Source organism: Ailuropoda melanoleuca, chromosome 16 (genome assembly GCF_002007445.2).
Source record: "Ailuropoda melanoleuca isolate Jingjing chromosome 16, ASM200744v2, whole genome shotgun sequence".
Lineage (NCBI taxonomy): Eukaryota > Metazoa > Chordata > Mammalia > Carnivora > Ursidae > Ailuropoda > Ailuropoda melanoleuca.
Window position 1 is genome coordinate 30,966,181 of NC_048233.1, and position 21,177 is coordinate 30,987,357.

The following is a 21,177-nucleotide window of genomic DNA, read 5'->3' on the forward strand; positions in this document are numbered from 1 at the left end:
TACCTTTACTGGCAGAGTAAAATTTGACACAAAACCCAAATTACTGTCGAGGGAAAACCATTCCTATTGTAAACAAATGTAAACTTACATTGAATATCAGGATATGTCATTTTCCTTGAGATTCCAGGAAAGGAATTTTTTTAAAAAGATTTAATTTATTTATTTGAGAGAGAGAGAGAGAGAGCGTGAGAGAGAGATCACGAATGGGGAGAGGGATTGAGAGAGAAGCAGACTCCCCACGGAGCAGGGAGCCCAATGTGGGACTCGATCCCAGGACCCTAGGATCATGACCTGAGCTGAAGGCAGACGCTTAACTGACTGAGCCACCCGGGTGCCCCTGGAGAGGGATTTTTTAAAACAATATCGTGTTTACAAGAACGCACACTATTTTAGACTCATGCTTGGCCTAACACTACATGTTGGAGAAATAAAATGCAACATTTTCAAAGAATGCAACTTATTTCCAAGTTCAAAGTTAGCCAGAAAGTGCCCATTTACAAATCTAAGCTCCATAAACTTACAGGTTTCTTTGACAAAACACCAAAAAATCCCAGAAGTCAAAAGTTTGGGCAAATAGATAACATGGTAAAAGTACTTTGAAAATTGAAATATTTTCTTTTTCCTTTCCTCATGTACCCTTTGCTGTATCCAAAGAAGGCTCTTTAGTTTCTCAATCTTGTTCATGTTTTTCATAAAATATAATTATAAGGATAATAAAATATGGTATACTCATTGAACCATTTTGGAAATAGTTACATGGTACATCAATACAAATTGAAATCACAGATTTTTTTCTCCTCCAAGTTAGAGGATACTGGTCCTTGATGAAAATTCAGAAAATAGGCACAAAAAACCTCGTGTAAAACATGTTTTTCTTAGAACTGTAACATTTAAATTACAGTGTGTACAGTTTTAGTACAGAATTTTAAACATCCTCGAGTCCTGTACATTATAAATAATGAATCTTATTTACTTCAGCTCATGGGTAGGATATACCAAATAAGGGCTAATTACAAATCTAATATTTGTTTTGGCATTCATTTCTAGGTGTCAAAACAAAATATATCTGCTCCTAAATGCTTTATTTTTCAAATTGTGAAAATGAAGGCATGGAAATTATGCACATGTTTCAAATGAGGACTTTTCATTTTCTTCTTGTACCTAAAAGTTAACTTAAGACACTTGCCTCAGATTGTTCCCTACAGCAGCATAAACTGAATAACGACTAATATAGAAGTTAAGATTAATGGATGATCATTATCAAGTTTAAGTTTTGGCTCCACACATTTTTTTAAACCTTCACCACCTGCCTCAATTTTCTAATAGGAAGTAGCAGTAACTGGCAAGAGAATACAAGAACCTAGAGATACTAACAGCAAAACCTAGACAGATGTACTGATTATGATTTTATACCACATTCCTTCATGTAAGATGGTTACACTTACCAATAACTAAGGATGTCTTAATTAGCATGGCAGAATTGAAAATGTGAAAATGTCATGCTAGAACAGCTACAGTCATCGTGAATGAGTTCAGGTACTCTACCACATGAAGAAGTCAGAATCACTGACTTAGCATCTTTATGGTTGTGTCTAAATATGTAAATAAAATCCCAAACCACTAACAACCGATCATTCTTATTTTTCCTGGCCTAACCACATGGTGGCCTAGGCAGTGGGAGATTAAAATGCCAGTTCTGGCCTGTCTACTTCCAACATCAGGGCACATGAATAGATAAGATTTCTTTTATATGGGCTATTTCATGCAGATTCTTTTTCATTATGTTCAATAAATATGAAATTTACCTATAACACAATGAATTTCCCTTCTGATTCCTGGCTATAGAGGTACATTAATATTGAGTATGAGTGCATAGTTCCTGAAAAATTTGCTAACTTTCTTGGCTCATCTTAAACCACAAACCAATGATCTTTCCACTTTGTATTTAATTTCCACATCTTGTAAACAATAACAAATAATAATATCACTAACATTACCATATTTATTTCCTTTTCAACAGTTAGATTTCAAGGATGATAGTGGAAAGTGGAAATAGTACTGAATCAAGGAATCAGGAGAAATTCATTTGATCCTTGGATCTGTCCCTAAATAAATTGCATAATTAAGGCAAGTCTGAGTGTCAGTTTTCTCAAAAGCAAACAAGGTAAGTAATAGTTGCCTCAAAAGATTGCCACAAGAATTAAAATGAAATGATATAAACGAGGATTGTATATAAAGTGCTATTTCATTGCACATTATTACTACTGTGATTTTGAGAATCCCTATATTCTATTATAGCACTGCTATTTAAAAATGTGGTGGACTCCTGCTTTGAGCACAAAAACAGGCTGAGTATTTCTAGACAGAAGTTGCAGTAGATAACGCTGCCAAGCAAAGTAACAGGGTGAGACATACATTGTTTGGATGCTCCTTTTCTGTATTGGCAATTCTCTTCTGAAAATGAGCAAGTTTATTAACAAATATGTAAGATTCTCATTAAAACTAATTTGCTATGTGCCCATAGTAAGATGCTCAAAATCTAAAATTTTAAAATATGGCATTTTATACATGTATAGCCATGCTTCTTTCTTTCAACCACTGCCATTAAAATAATTTTTTTCATATTGAAATTATTTATCAAACTGTCAGCTATTTTGTATACAGGGTTTTAGTTGACCACGAGTAATGATGCACATGAATTCTACTTATTAAACCTAATAACCATAAATGGACTGAAATGTTACTCAAACTTCTAATTTTATGCACCTGGTTTCAAACCATATGCTGTTCTTAAGTTGTTCCATTTTCAAGATGTCTCCCATGTTTGTTAAGAACTTCAGACATGTCACATACACATAGTAAATCTGGTATTCTTCATAAATTCACCTAGGAAATCCTGTTTGACAGGTGAATTAAGCTTTCATTAGGAATTAGTATAAACCAAAAGGACTAATCTCACATAATGCGTTTGTTTATTTTCTTCTGAAAAGTCAGATCATATATTTCCTTGATGCTAAAATTTTATAAATCATTTCTTACTTTCTTTTTTTCTCTGTGCTTTGCTTAAACACAATGCATGCACTGTAACAGACTCTGAGTTTTTACCTAAAAATTAACTCTTAAACATGTCAAAACAAATTAGGATGTCTCATCTTCATTTTTTATTGTTTTCAGCACTGAGTCTTCTCCCAGAATTTTACATAGTTCATTGAGTCTCTGCTGCATTTTGGGAATTCCAGCTAGCTGAGATTCTAGCTTTTGTTTTTCTTCGCTCAGTGTTAAACGGATAGCAGTATCCAGTTGTTCAAAGCTCCAACCTCCTTCACCATCAAACTGTAATAAATGAGTGTGGTATTTCCTGCATAATTAAAATGAAATAATATTATTAGCAATAATCATGAAAAGCCATTTTAGGTTTATCATTCCAATTGATATTCAAAGGCAAATTTTAAGAAAGGGGCCTATTTTACATTTGATTTTCAAGAACCCTCAAGAGGTTGAATATTGATTTTTTTTAACTCCAAAAGTCTTCAATCTCTTGGAAATCCTATTGCTTATATTAAGTTTCTTTTATATTCTGAATATATATGAATTACTAAGGAAGACATGCTGTTTGTATCTATTTAATTTATCTTCAAACCCAGTATGACTCCTGAATAAATATCAAAGCTTAGTTAGAATGGGAGTAAGGAAAGGAAGCTGAGGAAAGAAAGTAAAAATTTTAAAGGTTATACAGGAAAAAAAAAAAACTAAGAAAAATAAAGGATATACAAAGGGTGCCTGGGTGGCTCAGTCAGTTGAGCGCCAGACTCTTGATCTAAGCTTGGGTCTTGATCTCGGGGTTGTGGGTAACATGCTGGGTGTGGAACATATTAAAAAAGAAAAAAAAAAGTTTTAAAACACTTTTTAAAAATGAACTCTTTGATAAAAATCTTTTAAAGATATTTCCATGCCTCCATATAATTTGATCTCCTTTCTCAAGGCTCTGGTTCATAATTAGAAACTTCAGAGAGGGAAAGAGATTATTTTATTGATGAGACAGGAGACAATCCATCTTGTCTTAAAGAGAGGCTAAAGTCACTCTGGTTTCTGGGATTTGTGGGCGATATGTGGAGAGAGTAATGCTAGCAGAGTTGACCTTGCATGGCTGAGTCCCTCCATTTTGTCACTATGCTGAAGTGAACCATGTTCCTACGTGTCCCCAGTTTTCCTGTCTTTTCCTATAGTTCTTCTTGCTTCTTGATCCCTTTTAAGCTCTCACCTGTCATTATTTACTATGATCAGTGAGCTTATTTTAAGTAGCTCTACTTCCTTTTTTAAACTTGGGATAGAATTCACATACCATAAACTCATTCTTTTAAGTGTAAAACTCAGTGACTTTTAGTTGATTCACAATCTCATGTAACCATCACTACTATCCAATTCCAGAATATTTTCTTTATCCCCAAAAGAAACACCATACCTTTTAGCAGTCCCTCCCCCCACCCCCTTCTGCTCAGTCCCTGCCAATCATCAGTTTCCTTTCTGTCTCTCTGGATTTGTCTCTTCTAGACATTTCATATATATATAATCATATAATATGTGGCTTTTTGTGACTACTTTCACTTAAAACAATTTCAAAGTTCATCTAGCTGTAGCATGTATTTGTACTTCCCTCATTTTTATGGCTGAATAATATTCCACTGCATGATTTTGCACACTTTGTTTATCTGTTCATCAACTGAAAACCTCTGGTTTCATCTCATTTTGATTGGATGGATCATGCTATAAGAGGGAGAAACTAACCTGTGTTAAACTGTATCTAAAAGAGTAAAAATCACTCTCAAGCTGAAGGTTGAAAGTTCATGTGTTTGATAACATATGACAGAGATTAATGATCTTGTTTTTAATATTCTTGGGCTTTCCTAATGTTGGATTACAACTGGGAGCAGTTTTAGAATAGTTCTGATCTTGGGCAACCTCTATCTTCAATGTATAATGAAGGTTTGACTCGTCACTCCAGTCCCACAGCATTATTTGATTTCTACATGGGAGGAAGAATATGTATGGGTGTTTCATGACCTGAGATTCAAAGGTATGTCTATATAATGGGCTAAAATAACATTTCAGGGTTTGCCTTAGAGGATTTTAAAGGAAACTACTATATTAACTGAGGCTCGTTGGAAATAATCTGTAGACTTCCTGCACTAATAGGATCAAGCATAGGAAAGTGGTAGTTATAAAGCTATAATTCTATCCAGGAATCAAATAATTTAATAAGCTTCTATAATTTTTGAGCTCTTTGTATACTGATATTGATTTTAATCTTTATAATCAACAATTATCCCTTTGCTGTCATGGGGAAAATATAATACATTTTTTTTCTCTCTCCTGAAATCTTTTCAGGGAAAATAAGAATTTCATCTAAGGAGAAAGGCTAATCATAAATTATAGATTTCTTCAACCTATAATGTCTAAATTAATTCGTAATGCAGAAGTAACATGATTTTTAGTTTTATGGGAAAATGTGGTATGAATAGCTGCAATTAAAAACACATTTTTCTTGTTAAAAGGCATAGAATTACAGATTTTGTTATTTGCTTTAAAAATTATTTGTCCTCTATACACCTATTAGAATGGCCAAAAATCCAGTATGCTGATAACACCAAATGCCAACAAGACTGTGGAGCCACAGAAACTCTTACTCATTGCTGGTGGGAATCCAAAATGATACAGCCACTCGGGTAGACAATTTTGCAGTTTCTTACAAAACTAAACATACTCTTACCATATGATCCAGCAATTGCACTCCTTGATATTTACCCAAAGGAGTTGAGAAAATTTGTGTCTACCAAAAAACCTTTATATGAATGTTTCTAGTGGGTTCATTTATAATTGCCCAAACTGGAAGCAACCAAGATGTCCTTCAGTAGGTGAATGGATAAATAAACTGTCTACATCTAAACAAGGAATATTATTCAGTGCTAAAAAGAAATGAGCTATTAAGCCTTGAAAAGACATGGAAAAAATTTAAATGAATATTACTAAGTGAAGAAGCCAAACTGAAAAGGCTAGATACTGCATGAGTCCAGCTATATGACATTCTGAAAAAGGCAAAACTATGGAGACATTAAATATTGTGGTTTCTAGGGCTTGAGGGAAGAGAGGAATGACTAGGAAGAGCATGGAGAATTTTTAGAACAGTAAAAATACTCTGTACAATGTTGTAATGATGGATATATGCAACTATAAATTTGTCCAAACCCATAGATTGTACACTGCCAAGAGTGAACCCTAGTGTAAATTATGGACTTTGGGTCATAACGATGGTTCAATGTAGATTTATCAATTTTAACAAATGTATCACTCTAGTGGAGAATGTTGATAATACGGCTATGCATGTGTTGGGGCAGATCATATGGGATATTTCTGTTCCTTCCTCTCAATATTTCTGTGACCGTAAAAACTGCTCTAAATAAAATCTTTAAAAACCCAACAACAACAAAAACCTATTTGTTCCCTCAATTGAGAGAAAAAAAAATGGCTGAATATGCTTCCAATGACTCTTTAGGCTACTTGAATAGGGAACTGAATGACAGAATAGCATAATAAATCCATTGATAAGGTCAGAAAAAGCACCAGAACTAAGACATAACTCCATGTTATGCCAACATGTGATCAATTAGGAAGCATGCCTGGAAATGACAAGTCCATTCTTCTGGCATGATTCTATGTCATCACCGATTCAGGGATTTATAGACATATGTCATGTGTCGTAAAGATCCAGTTCCTGTTGGTTTTCTCCAGGGAAAAGTCAGAGGACTCACACTCATTGCCATGTACTCATCCTGGACTAGATCCAGACTGCTTCTGGAGAGATTAGTAAGTCAGGTCTTATCACCCCAGATGCCAATTAGTTCTTAATGACAGAGAGACCAACCACAAATTTCTATAGAAAAGGTCACTTCATGAAATGTTCTCTTTTCAGGTCACCTCTCTGAGGGAAAAAAAATTATGAAAAATTTGAATGTTTAAATGAAGAGTAAAAATAGATTATTATCTTCTCAATAGAAGTAGAACAGAATCAAAGAGTGTTCAACAATGAAAGCCTGATCTGAATTGCATACTCAGTTAACTCATAATTTTAAAGTAAACATTCTCTATACAGTGAAAAGTCTAGAAGGGCTTCTGGGATTAACTTAAATAAAGCTTGTTACTCAGCCTAGGTTTGAAGTCATGTACATGATAACAGCTTTGGCATAGAATGGGATGAGTCACCTGCTAGAGAGAGAGAAGTCCTTTCTGTCCCTTGGGAAATAGGAGGCTAATGTGTATAGAGTCCACTGTAGTTACTAATATACCAAAGGAGAAGATTTTGACTGATTAAACAAATATCCAAGTAGTGGAGTGTACTATGAATGAACAAGTGTTTTTATGGCTTACATATACAGAGCATTTTGAGTTCCTTATAATAAGTAGAGCAGCGTACTATAGTATAGAGGGTGTGATCATGGAAGTTACTTTACTCATTTTTCTAGTTCTCAGTTTCTTCATCCGTAAAATGGGAATAATTAGACTACCTATACTCAATATAGGGTTGTTATGAGACTTAAATGAACCTGGAACAGGATAGGTGCTAAGTCTGCAATAGCAACTATTACTATGGTGATGAATCAGTAGAAAAGTAAGGAAATGGTAAAAATAGTGTTATCATTTTTTTAAAATAAGGGAAATCCCATTGAGTTTAATGAGATGTTATTTAGAAAACATTTTCATTCATTTTTCCTTAAAACAAAACCCCTCCCTCCAAAAAAGCTTTTTCCCCCCCTGTTTTTCTCCAACTTAATCATTCGGGAGAATATTAAATTTTGGAATTTTTTTCCTGGATTTTGAAAAAAAGGGCTAAAAAGATGATATAAGATTACATAATAATATTTTTCCCAGTACATGCTACACATTATGAATATTTTCAGTTAAAAAAAATCACTGGATTTTTCTATTTCTTTTCAGAATTTTTGGAATGTGATAACCATTTTCAAATACCCGATTAATCTTATAATGTTAGGTTTAGGGTATCTACACTACTAGTGTGCAATTTAACAGAAATATAGGTAGAAAATAAGTGAAATATCCTATGCTCTATAATGAAAGTGTAGGCAACGTTATTCTCTGAGTGATACAAAGAAAAACCATCTATTGCAAATTAACATTGGAAACACTCACCATAGAGAAGGCCTGTGTGTAATAGATAGTAAGGAAATCCCGGCCCCTTTTGCAGCCTGAAATATCTTTCCTTCAACATCAATGCTGACAGCACTGGTACATTCATCCAGCAATGCATATTTTGGTCTTGAAAAAAAATAAACACAAATAAATGAATGATTTTCCCATTTGAATTATAAATCTTTACACGGACAATACGAGTTGCAATGTTAACTTCATTAATTTATTTTTTAAGTACGCCGTATACCCAACATGGTGGCTGAACTCACAGCTCCAAGATCAGGAGTCATGTGTTCTACCGACTGAGCCAGCCAAGTGCCCCGCAATGTTGACTTTCTTAAAGGAGCAAAAGAGTATATGACATTATTAAAAGTGATAAATGATAATGCAAAACAGCAGTCATCCTCCCTCTTTGGATTAGAATATTATATTCTTCTGCAATTTTAAATAGATTTCCTGATGCCTGCTCACTATACAATAAGCTTTATTGTTATGCAAATGGTGACTCATGGGTATGAGACATAGGAAAGATGAGGCAGGTCACTGAGTGCATTTTCCCACAGAAGGCAAGTTCATTCCTGGTAACAGGTTCTGACTAATTACATGAAAAATACATTACAGGAGCTAATTATCAAAGAGGCCAAAAGCCCTGTTAGCAAAGATTTATTGAGAAGATAACTTTATCAACAATGTAAGTACCAAAACGTGATTAATGGAATTTCGTTGCTACAAGATTCCACAAAAGTAGTATGCCTAACCTGACAAATTTAGAGTAGGCATTTAACCCAGTAACAGAGACCATGCTTCGCAATCAAATTCTTAAGGGGAAAAAAATCGGTAAATATTTTTCTGATTATACTCAGTAAGTTATTTTTCTAGCTCAATTTTTACTTTGGAAATGACTGTCTACTACTGTCAGAGGCACCCAACATTTGCTACCGTTTCCTTCTGTTTATTCTCTTCCTTTCCTCTCACGCCACCCCCCCCCACCCCCATCTTTCTTTTTTTCCTTTCCCTGTCTTCATTCAAGCCTATCTGCACTTTAGGTACATATTTGGTACTCAGCAACATGACTTAGCTTTGCTAATGGGACCAAAGGTCAACTCATGCACTGTCATTTATTCATACACTGTCATTTATTATTTATTTCAGAGCTGAAAATTAGTAAGAAGTATTTATTAGGACAATTTCCTCCATGAAGATACTCTGATCTTTAAAAATAAATGGCAATGAAAACATAAACATTAAAGCCAGTAATAATTGCTCCTTCAGCACACTTATTTAGCACTTCAAATTGTTTTTATAAGCTGGATTTGTTTATGAATAGGATCCTGTTACCTATTCGAGGGGGTAGTCAAGGCTAATAGATGCAGGAGTGGAGGGAGCTTTAATACCCCATTTGACTTTAATAACTGCTCTCCGTTCGAAGAACTGAAAGATGGCTGGAGATTCCCCATAATATCAACAGAAATAGTGCTGCTTGGCTTTTGGTTACTGCTCTGTTTAAATATTAAACATTACTTCTTTGTCTCAGAGTTGGTTACTGTGCTGTGGATAATTTTTTTAAGTAGATAAAGGGAAAGAAAAAAGTAATTTGGGATAAATTTTTCTTTTTCTGTGTTAATCTCTTTCTAGTAATTTAGTTATTTATTATACTGTGTCATTTTTCAGAGTGCTTTGAGCTAAACAGAGAAGAGATGCCATCTTAAAATCAGAAATAAAGTATATGTCTTACACTCAGTCGTCATGGTAATCCTTAGGCTAGTAGATGCAGGATAGGTCCCATACTTTTGTTTTGTTGGCAGAACTGGTGTGTGTGTGTGTGTGTGTGTGTGTGTGTGTGTGTGTGTGTACTTACACTAAGCAATAGTTGGAATCTGGGCTGATATAACTAAGTAAAACATTAGATAATATTGTTTCTCTGATTTTCCTTTCTTTTTCTTTTTCTCTTGGTGTAGCATCAGAAGAGGGACCTTTGTGAAGGCTCTACTTTATTCCCGCTAGGACAGAAATTTTCTGATCATTCTTTAAACATTAAAATTAAAATCCTCTCAAAAAGAGTATACTACCATGATACTTAATAATCCCTGCCAAAATTCTCCATTTTAGCTAGCTCAGGTCTTTCATACTGTAATTCAGCTCTTGTTGTTAATCCTTTGAGAATGAGCGAGGGCAGTTCCTCATTATTTTACTTTCCTTTCACTGGGTTTAAAATTTCTATTTCATTTTGTTTTTTCTCAGCAGATTCTGCTTGTCAACAACTTGCTCATCTTCACGGATCTTTCTATAGGTCACTAAATTTTCTTTCTATTGGTATGCTTGTAACTTGATATTTATTTAGTCTCACGTTGTATCCAAAATATTTTACATACCAAGTATCAACTGTTTATTTCAAGTTACAAGTACTTAAAAATCTCTTTGGGTTGAGATTAATGCCTCTTGCTCTTTGTTACAGGGTTTATTTTATTAACACACTGATAGAGTGAGAAATTTATGGTCACATTCCATCATATTATATTTCACTAACTATGCTGGAGATCATATTACTGAATATTTATGGATAAGGCTCAAACAGATTCAGGGTGATAGTGGGTAACAGCTGGTCATAAATGTCAAACAGTAAAGTTTACTCTTGAATCTCACATCATCTGAGAAAGGGGCATTCTAAAATACACTGCACTAAAAATTCTGAGTTAGCAAATTTTGGTTTGTAATTTTTTAGCTCACCATATTCTATTTTTATAAAGTTTTAAAAAATTCTAGTTAGTTAACATACAGTATGATATTAGTTTCAGGTGTACAATGTAGTGATTCAACACTTACATACAACTCCCATTGCTCATCACAATAAATGCACCCCTTAATCCCATCACCTAGTTCACCCATGCCCCCACCCACCTCTTCTATGGTAACCATCACTTTGTTCTCTATAGTTAAGAGTCTGTTTCTTGGTTTGTCTCTTTTTCTCTCTTTTTTTCCCTTTGCTCATCTGTTTTGTTTCTCTTTTTTATTATTTAAATTTAATTAGCCAACCTATAGTACATCATTAATTTCAGATATAGAGTTCAGTTATTGATCATTTGCATATAACCCCCAGTGCTCATCACCCAGTGTTTTGTTTCTTAAATTCCACATGAGAGAAATCATATGGTATTTGTCTTTCTCTGACTGACTTATTTTGCTTAGCATAATACTCTCTAGCTCTGTCCATGTCGATGCAAATTAGCTTACCATATGCTTGAGCTAACCGTGAACATTATTATAAATACCATGTTATTTTTTCTTTTTCTTTTTAATTTTTTTACTTAATTCAACTTAGTTAACATATAGTGTATTATTAGTTTCAGGGGTAGAATTTAGTGATTCATCAGTTGCATATAACACCCAGTGCTCATTCCATCAAGTGCCCTCCTAATGTCCATCACCCAATTACTCCATCCCCCCACCCACAGCCCCTCCAGTAACTCTCAGTTTATTCCGTATTCTCTTATGGTTTGCCTTCCTCTCTGTTTTTATCTTATTTTATTTTTCCATCCCTTCCCCTATGTTCCTCTGTTTGTGTCTTAAATTCCAAGATACCATGTTATTAATACAATAGTTTTTCTCATTAAAAAAACTCCAGCTAAACACTACATACAGACCCAAAATAGAGTTACTTGTGCTAGGTGCATGTCACCAAACTGGGGCTTAATATCTAACCTAATTGCAGGTTCAACCTTCCCCAGGAATGTAATCTTAACTGGTCAATCTAGAATTTCCTGGTCAGCATTGGTAAGGTAATCCACCTAGTAAGACCCTTTAGTTTCCCCATAGGAGTGAGTTTGTTCATGACTTCCTTGTCCTGCTTTTAAAAATGATTCCCTTTCTGCAGCCTTCTGGAGCTTTTCTCTACTTGCTAAATGGGATGCTGTCTTATTCATGAATTGTTCAATAAAGCCAATTGTTTCTTTAAAATTTACTTGGTTGAATTTTTGTTATTTAACATAGGTAATGAGATAATAGATTTTTTTACATACCTAAATTTTCTACTTTTATGAAATGAACATATAATTATATTTTAATAAAATTATTTAATATTTTCCTTTTTCAATGATAAATGTATGTTATATTCTTATTAAAAAGGCTAACCTTAAATATAATTAAGATTTTAACTCTAATTTCTAGTTTACAAGAAAAATAGGAGTTTAAAGGAAGAGGTAAAAGATTCAGTGAGGAAGTAATCAGATCTAGAATGAACAACAATCTTATGGGACAACTATTTCTTTTTTTTTTTCTTATATCTTCTTTTATTTTTAAATATAAATTCCAGTTAACATACGGTGCAATGTTGGTTTCAGGAGTAGAATTCAGTGATTCTTCATTTACATACAACATTCAGCTATCACAACAAGTGATGATACCCATTACTTATTTAACTCATCCCCCATTCACTTCCCTCCATCAACCCTCAGTTTGTTGTCTATCTCTAACCCTGTTTCTTTAGCAAATCAATGATATCCAAGTTTGGAACTTGGGGGAGGGGGGCACAAAGTAGCAGAGACTTTATTTTAAAAATGATTAAAAAATATAACAACAAAATTCAGTATGTTTGAACAAACCAAGTATAAAAAAAATATTTTTGATACAATTAGTGAAACTTTGAGTATGACCTGGTATTAGATGATTTTAATTTTTATCAATTTTATTAGTTATGATTATGGTTGTTATTATGAAAGAAAATATTCTTATATTGTCTTGATGCCACAGTTTTTTAGGGAAAAAATGCCACGCTATTTGGGATTTGCTTTAAAACGCTTCAGAATTTAAAAAAAATAGATAAATTAAGTGTGGTAATATGTTATACTTGGTGAATTGGTGTGGTCAGAACTTGGGATTCAAATTTACAATTTTCTCTTTGATGTTTTTTCCCATAATAAAAGGTTTTTTTTTTAAATGATAGCCAACTGATTACTAAGTGTGGGCTAACTAGTTGTTAAGTATTTAATGATGCTTCCTTGATGTATATATATTTTTGCTCCTTTTATCAGTTTTTTAAAGTTCCCTACAAAAGTATTACTGCTTCTACTGTATCTCCTTTAAAGTGTCACATCTGCCCCAGTTTACAACCATAAACTGTGCCATGTAGGCATTCATGTACATAACTCTTGGTCTTTTTTCCCAAGATTGTTTATTAAAACGGAGTAACATGATAGCCTCTTGCTTTGCATTCAACTCCGATTCACATGGCCAGAAGCCTAAGATTAAGAGAAAAATACAGGGGGACAGACAGACAGAGATAGAGGGATCTTTCTCAGAGAAGAATAGGACAAATAAGAAGAATTTTTCAGATTAGCATTAATATTTCTTTCCAGTTTCTTGTACTTGGTATCCTTGAAGCTGATTGCAAAGGAAAAGTTTTATCGAGAAAAATTATTTCCCGAATCTCTCTTTTTCTGAGTCCATTAAGACTTACTCTGGCTCGTTCCTTTTTGCATTAGATAAGCGTCTGATTTTTAAGGAGGAGAACACTACTAAGCTTAATAGGCTACTTAGTACTTGAAAAGTTAATTTAGTTTGAATTTACTAATTTAATTCAGAAGCAGTATTGAATGCCTACCTACTGTGTTCACCACAGTATAATAGTAGCTATGTATTCATCACATTTTAAAATTAGTAATAATTAGGGGTGCCTGGGTGGCGCAGTCGTTAAGCGTCTGCCTTCAGCTTAGGGCGTGATCCCAGTGTTCTGGGATAGAGCCCCACATCAGGCTCCTCCACTGGGAGCCTGCTTCTTCCTCTCCCACTCCCCCTGCTTGTGTTCCCTCTCTCGCTGGCTGTTTCTCTCTGTCAAATTAATAAATAAAATCTTCAAAAAAATAAAATAAAATAAAATTAGTAATAATTATTTCAAACTTAGGATATATGAAAATTTAATTTTGTCATCTAACATTACTCAACCTAAGAAATAGAAAAAAAGTACCGGGAGATTTCCAAAACATGAAAAAAAAATTTAAACCTGTAAATTTTAAGCATTAGTTTTTTCTTTTTTTTCTTTCTTTCTCTTTTATTTGCATGTAGTTGACACACAGTGTTACGTTAGTTTCAGGTGTACAACATAGTGATAGGACAAGTTTATACATTGGGCTATGTTCTCTGCAAATGTAGTTGCATCTGTCACCAGACAACACTATTACAGTATCATTGACTATATTCCTTATACTGTGCCTTTTTTTCTGTGATTTTTCATTCCATTATTTGAAGCCTGTATCTCCCACTCTCTTTCACCCATTTTGCCCATCCCTCCATCCCCCAGGAAGATATTTTTATTTTTCCTATTTTTATTTTTTAAAGATTTTATTTATTTGACAGAGGCAGAGCGAGAGAGGGAACACAAGCAGTGGGAGTGGGAGTGGGAGTGGGAGAAGTAGGCTTCCCGTTGAGCAGGGAGCCCAACGCGGGGCTCAATCTCAGGACCCTGGGATCATGACCTGAGCCGAAGGCAGATGCTTAACAACTGAGCCACCCAGGTGCCCCCAGGAAGATATTTTTAAACTAAAGATGAGGAGATTGAATCCTGCCCAAAGATTTATTTAGTTACAATAATGGATACTTACCTATGATAAAACATGCGAGCCATACCCATTCTTTGCTTTTCTCCTCCTGACAGAACATCTTTCCAGTCCATAACAGCATCCCATCCTTAAAAATATACAATATATATTTTTATAAGGCATTTGTTTAATTGTTACTGTTTTTACCTTTGACAATTGATTTCTGGCACGTTTACATTATTAACACAAAGGACCTGGAATTTTATAGAATATATGCTCGGATAAACTAGACAGCCTCATTTATAAGCATTTTCTTTTAGATTTCATATTTTTTAATGGTAATAATTCCTTATACTGATAAAACATGTCCTAAGAATTCTAAATATGGCCACTTTTAAAATTTGTTTGTTTATGAATATCTCTAAAAAGTTGGTATATTTGTACTTATTTTGAAGGGAGGTTGGAGAAAAGACCAACAATTTACACAGGCCTATTGCAAAGTCTACAAAGAGTAAGGCAGAAACTAACTTAAATGGCTTCCATGTGCCTGGTACTTTCTATGAATTTTCTCATCATCTATTCGACCTTATGAGCTCCATCTTATTGGTTGCATTTTATAAGTGGGTAAATTGAAATCCACAGAGTAGTTGACGAGTCTAAGTTTACACAGCTAGAGATCAGAGCTAGGATTTACATGTAGGTCTACCTTCACACCACTTCTCACATCTTAACTACTGACTTTCTGTTGGATATTTATACAAAAAGCAAGCCTTCTATTTTTAAAAAATCAGGGGCGCCTGGGTGGCACAGCGGTTAAGTGTCTGCCTTCGGCTCAGGGCGTGATCCCGGCGTTATGGGTTCGAGCCCCACATCAGGCTCCTCTGCTATGAGCCTGCTTCTTCCTCTCCCACTCCCCCTGCTTGTGTTCCCTCTCTCGCTAGCTGTCTCTATCTCTGTCGCTAGCTGTCTCTATCTCTGTCAAATAAATAAATAAAAAATCTTTAAAAAAAAAAAATAAAAAAAAAAATAAATAAAAAATCAGTTACGTCTATGCATACTGATGTAGAAATATACCTAGAATATTTTTATATGAAAAACCAAGCTGCAAAATTGTGTGTGTGTGTATAGATACATACACGCATATACACTTATATAAATTATGACCGCATTTCTATAAATAAACACACAAACACACACACAAGACAACCCGCTCCAGGAATGGAATTTTGAGACTTTTACCTTCTAAGTTACACATTTTTATTATATTTGAAAATTTGATGATTTTTATTATTTTATGGCTTATCTTTATTTTGTAATAAGAAAAACTTACTCAAAACAAAACCATGGGGCCTATGAGAGAGATGGCCATATCAAATATTTATCTGTGGGAATATCAGAAAATAGAGCAGAGTAGGCAAAGTCTGATTTTCAAAGGGCGAAATGATTGCCAAAACTTGACACATACACTCAGGACAACAGTTCCAAATCCCAAGTATTCAAGGCTTAATTCTCCTATTTGGAAAAAAACTCAGGCTCTTTGCCCTCTTCTTTATCCCTCAGCTGAATTTTCACCTTTGTTAAACTTTCTAAATAAACTTGGCCAAAGGGAAAGAAAATAGGAAGTAGAGTCTTTGTTGTTTTTTGTGCACTAGATTGAAAAGATTTTCCCTATTTCCTAATAATACTCCCCAGTGGATACCACTGTTCATTTTCTTGGGTAAATTTCCAGGAATTTTCTGTTCATTTAAAAACATATCCGGATCTACAATTTTATATTAGGAAAAAAATCTCAAAATATCATCTGATTTAAAGTTCTTGCTTCTAGTGAAAACTGTTGAAATATAATTTTTCTTTATAACTGAATTTTATAGCATTTATGAAACATAAGCAAGGATTTGAAAAATAAGTTCAGATTGCTAACACAGTGGAGAAATAGTCTAGGGTTAATTTTTTTTTTTTTCCTGCCAACTGAGAAAGCATAAGAGAAAAGTATTTGGGTTAAAGGAAACTTTAGCTTTACATATTTAAATAAATCATGTTCTCTGTTCCACTAAACCCAGAAGTTTCAGTCGGCAATATTGCTTGATCGTAATACATATAAATCAAAACTCTGAGTTATAATTTCACCTCTGATGCTGATTTAGTGAGCTGAGGCCAGCAAAGAACACAGTTTTCCTGTTTCCTTGATATGTACATATTGCCCTAGTTCATGTGAGCATTTGTTAACACTTTCACTCTTTTCTATTTTGTAACCTCTTTCATAGAATGAATTGTAGTTTTTAATGCCATCTTTAACTAAAACAAAGTATTTCTCTAAGCAAAGTATTAGCTAGTCTAAATAGAACTTCAGAAGACTTCTTCTAAAGTAAGTGATGTCCTTGCAAATTTAGGTGCTTTCCAGCTTTGCTTAAATACGTGAAACATGTTTCATGTTTTAAGGATTAAGTGAGTAGACAGTAGGCTTCCTTGGAATTTTTTTATGTGTAAGGATATATCAGTTCTTATTAGTGTCTAAGAAGCTAGTAGATAGCATAGCATGGTGGCATAGCCTAGTACAGAACATTGACTTTCAAGTGAGATGTGTATTTGAGTCCCTGTCATAACACTTGTTGTGGGCTCCTGGGGAAGTTTCTAAACTTCTGAATTTCACCTGTGAAAGGGGGTTATTAAAACCCACATCATGAGACAGTTATAAGTATTAAATAAGATGACAATGTACATTGCTTAATGTATTCTGCAAGGTAAACACTCAATAAACCATAACGATTACTGCTACATTATTAAGGTTGGAACATTCTTTTAAAAAAGTTCTTAAACTTCTTGATGACTTCTAAAAGAATAGAATGGTCCGTGTTTATTACAAATTTCTATTTAGATGGTTGAATTTCATATGTACCCAAAATAATTTCCTCAAGATTAACATGCAGCATTTATTCTGCCCTCGTGTTTTAAAACTGGGAAGGAGCTGACCATATGAAAAATAAAAAGATAATCTTCTTTCCAATATTTTTAGCATTTATGACTGGTGATTATAAATATCATAAAAATAAATAGAATAATATGTCTCTTGTCTGCCTCATTTGATGATTATAAGAATCAAATGAAATAATATATATGAAATTTCCATATAAAATATCAAGTACCATCACAAAAAGATAAAATATCATAGTATCAATATTATGAGTAGTAATATTACCATTAGCTACTAATTCTTGTGCATTTACTATGTGCCATTGTTCTAAATGCTCTAAGAGAGTCTTTTTAAAAAAAGTTTTTAATTCCAGTTAGTTAACATGCAGGCCAATATTAGTTTCAGGTGTACAACATAGTGACTCACCACTTCCATACATCAGCCAGTGTTCATCACAAGTGCACTCTTTACTCCCTGTCATCTATTGAATCCAACCTCCCCTTGACCCAACCCCCAGTAACCATTAGTTTGTTTTCTATAATTAAGAGTCTGTTTCTTGGTTTGTCTCTCTCTTTTTTCCCTTTGCTCATTTGCTTTGTTTCTTAAATTCCACATATGAGTGAAATCATATGGTATTTGTCTTTCTCTTACTGACTTATTTTGCTCAGCATAATATTCTCTAGCTCCATCCGTGTCATTAGAATTGGCAAGATTTCATTCTTTGTTCCGTTGTGTGTGTGTGTGTGTATATTATCTATTTTATCTATTTGTCAATAGATGCACACTTTGGGCTGCTGGCATATGTTGGCTATTATAAATAATGCTGCTATAAAAATATAAGGCTGCATCTATCCTTTCACCTAAGTGTTTTTGTATTCTTTGGGTAAATACCTAGTAGTATGATTGCTAGATCACAGGGTAGTTCTATTTTTAACTTTTTGAGGAAACTCCATACTGTTTTCTAGAGTGGCTGCACCGGTTTGGATTCCAACCAACAGGGCAAGAGGGTTTCTTTTTCTCCACATCCTCATCAATGATTGTTTCTTGTGTGGATTTTAGCCATTCTAGAAGGTGTGAGGTGATATCTCCTGGTGGTTCTGATTTGCATTTCCCTGATGGTAAGTGATGATGAACCTGTTTTCATATGTCTCTTGGTCATCTGGATGTCTTTTTTGGAGAGATATCCGTTATGTCTTCTGCCTGCAAAAGTTTTTTATTTTGATGTAGTGCCAGTAGTTTATTTTTGCTTTTGTCTCCCTTGCCTCAGGAGACATATCTAGAAAAAATGTTGCTATGGTTGATGTCAGAGAGGTTACTGCCTATGTTCTCTTCTAGGACTTTTATGGTTTCAGGTCTCACATTTAGGCCTTTAATCCATTTTGAATTTATTTTTGTGTATGGTGTAAGAAAGTGGTCCAGTTTCATTCTTTTGCATGTTGCCATCCAGTTTTCCCAGCACCATTTGTTGAAGAAACTATCCTTTTCCTATTGGATATTCTTTCTTGATTTTCAAAGGTTAATTGACTGTATAGTTGTGGGACTCTACAGAGAGTCTTATTTAATAGTCACAGAATCCTTATTAGGTAGATATTTATCCCCATTTTATAGTTGAAGATACAGACAACAGTGCTAATTAAGATTTGATTCTAGAACTCTAACTTCAAAGTTCACATTCTTAATCACTGTACTTCTGATAGGTAAATGGCCTAGGAAATAAAACATAAAATCTATGCAAAATTAAGCCTAGAATTCTAGCTTGTTATTTTGATAGTTTTTCAAAGCTATCAAATTACGTGTAATCAAGTTATTTCAAGGTATGGCTATTAGAAAGAAGACATACAAATGGCTAATAGACACATGAAAAAATGTTCAACATCACTCAGCATCAGGGAAATACAAATCAATACAAATAAAAACCACAATGAAATACCACCTCACACCATTCAGCTAAAATTAACAAATCAGGAAATGACAGATGTTGGCAAGGGTGAGGAGAAACGCGAACCCTCTTATGCTATTGGTGGAAATGCAAGCTGATGCAGTCACTCTGGAAAACAGTATGGAGGTTCCTCAAAAAGTTAAAAATAGAGCTACTCTACGACCCAGCAATTGCACTACTGGGTATTACCCAAAGATACAAATGTAGTGATCTGAAGGGGTACCTGCACCCCAATGTTTATGTCAGCAATTTTCACATTAGCCAAACTATGGAAAGAGTCCAGATGTCCATCAACAGACGAATGGATAACGAAGATGTGATACACACACACACACACACACACACACACACACACAGTGGACTACTACTTAGCCGTCAAAAAAAAAGAAGTCTTGCTATGATACGGATGGACCTAGAGGGTATTGTGCTAAGTGAAATAAGTCAATCAGAGAAAGACAATTATCATATGATCTCACTCATATGTGAAATTTAAGAAATAAAACAGAGGACCATAGGGAAGAGAGGAAAAAAAAACAAGACGAAATCAAAGAGGGAAACAAACCATAAGAGACTCTCCCTTTTTTTTACTATGTTCAATTAGCCAACATATAGTACACATCATATGTGTACTAAAATGTAGTGTTCAACGATTAATTAGCTGCTTAATCATAGAAAACAAACTGAGGGTTGCTTGAGGGAAGGAGTGCTGAGGCGATGGGGTAACTGGGTGATGGACATTAAGGAGGGCATGTGATATAATGAGAACTGGATATTATATAAGACTGATGAATTACGACATCTACCTCTGAAACCAGTAATACATTATATGTTAATTAATTGAATTTAAATAAAAATTAATTTAAAAAAGGTTTGACTGTAAGAAATTAATTCTTTTTAAAGCTCATATGTATAACTGTTAATTCTACTCTTTCAAAAATGTCTTATGCATGAAACACATAGTACAGAAGTTTCTCTATTTTATCTAATTCTCTATGTGCTACTTCAAAGAGGAAACAATGTATTGGTGAGACCGTGTGTCTGAAAACAAAAAAGTAGTTTCATGATACCTACTTCTCAAATTATTAAGTTTAATGTAAACTGAGAATGTGACAGGATAATATTTCTCTCACAGACTTTACATATATCTAGATTGATGATGGTCTCAGGGACAACCGTATATTCAAATATGAAAGAAAAACTGTTTTCAAACGCTAACAGTAGACAATAAAAAGCCTAGTGTGCTGCAGGAAATATAACCAAGCAGAAAAGAGGATGTCAATAATGGAAAACCAATAAGTGCTATAAAGTCTGTCTTCTGTGTTTATGTTCCGATAAAAGCATACATTCAAATTAAACCATGGACTATTCACCCAAGTTTATTTTTTTGAAACAAAGTTAAATGCATTTTAAAAATGATAGACTTTACCTCCTTCCCTTTGAACTATGTGATAGAGGTGGACATTGTGCAGAATACATTCCAGATCACGGTCTGTATAGCCTTTATCGTGCATGTCATCCACTGAATCAGGATAGATGACTTGATCGCGAAGACTTCCAAGAGACATATATGGCCTATAAAACACCAAGCACACAAG

The 21,177-nt window shown here is 34.1% G+C and overlaps 1 protein-coding gene across 1 annotated transcript in view; it reads right to left on the bottom strand.

Annotated features, from left to right (window-relative positions):
• Positions 1-313: 313 nt before the first annotated feature.
• Positions 314-21,177, bottom strand: part of ABCD2 (ATP binding cassette subfamily D member 2) — a 63,730-nt gene continuing 42,866 nt past the window's right edge. Inside the window, exons 7-10 of the mRNA XM_034646376.1 lie at positions 21,009-21,154; positions 14,796-14,880; positions 8,203-8,328; positions 314-3,358 (exon numbers count right to left, since the gene is read on the bottom strand). Of these exons, the coding sequence (XP_034502267.1) occupies positions 3,139-3,358; positions 8,203-8,328; positions 14,796-14,880; positions 21,009-21,154 (577 nt within the window). The 3' untranslated portion in view covers positions 314-3,138. The remainder of the gene's footprint in view (positions 3,359-8,202; positions 8,329-14,795; positions 14,881-21,008; positions 21,155-21,177) is intronic.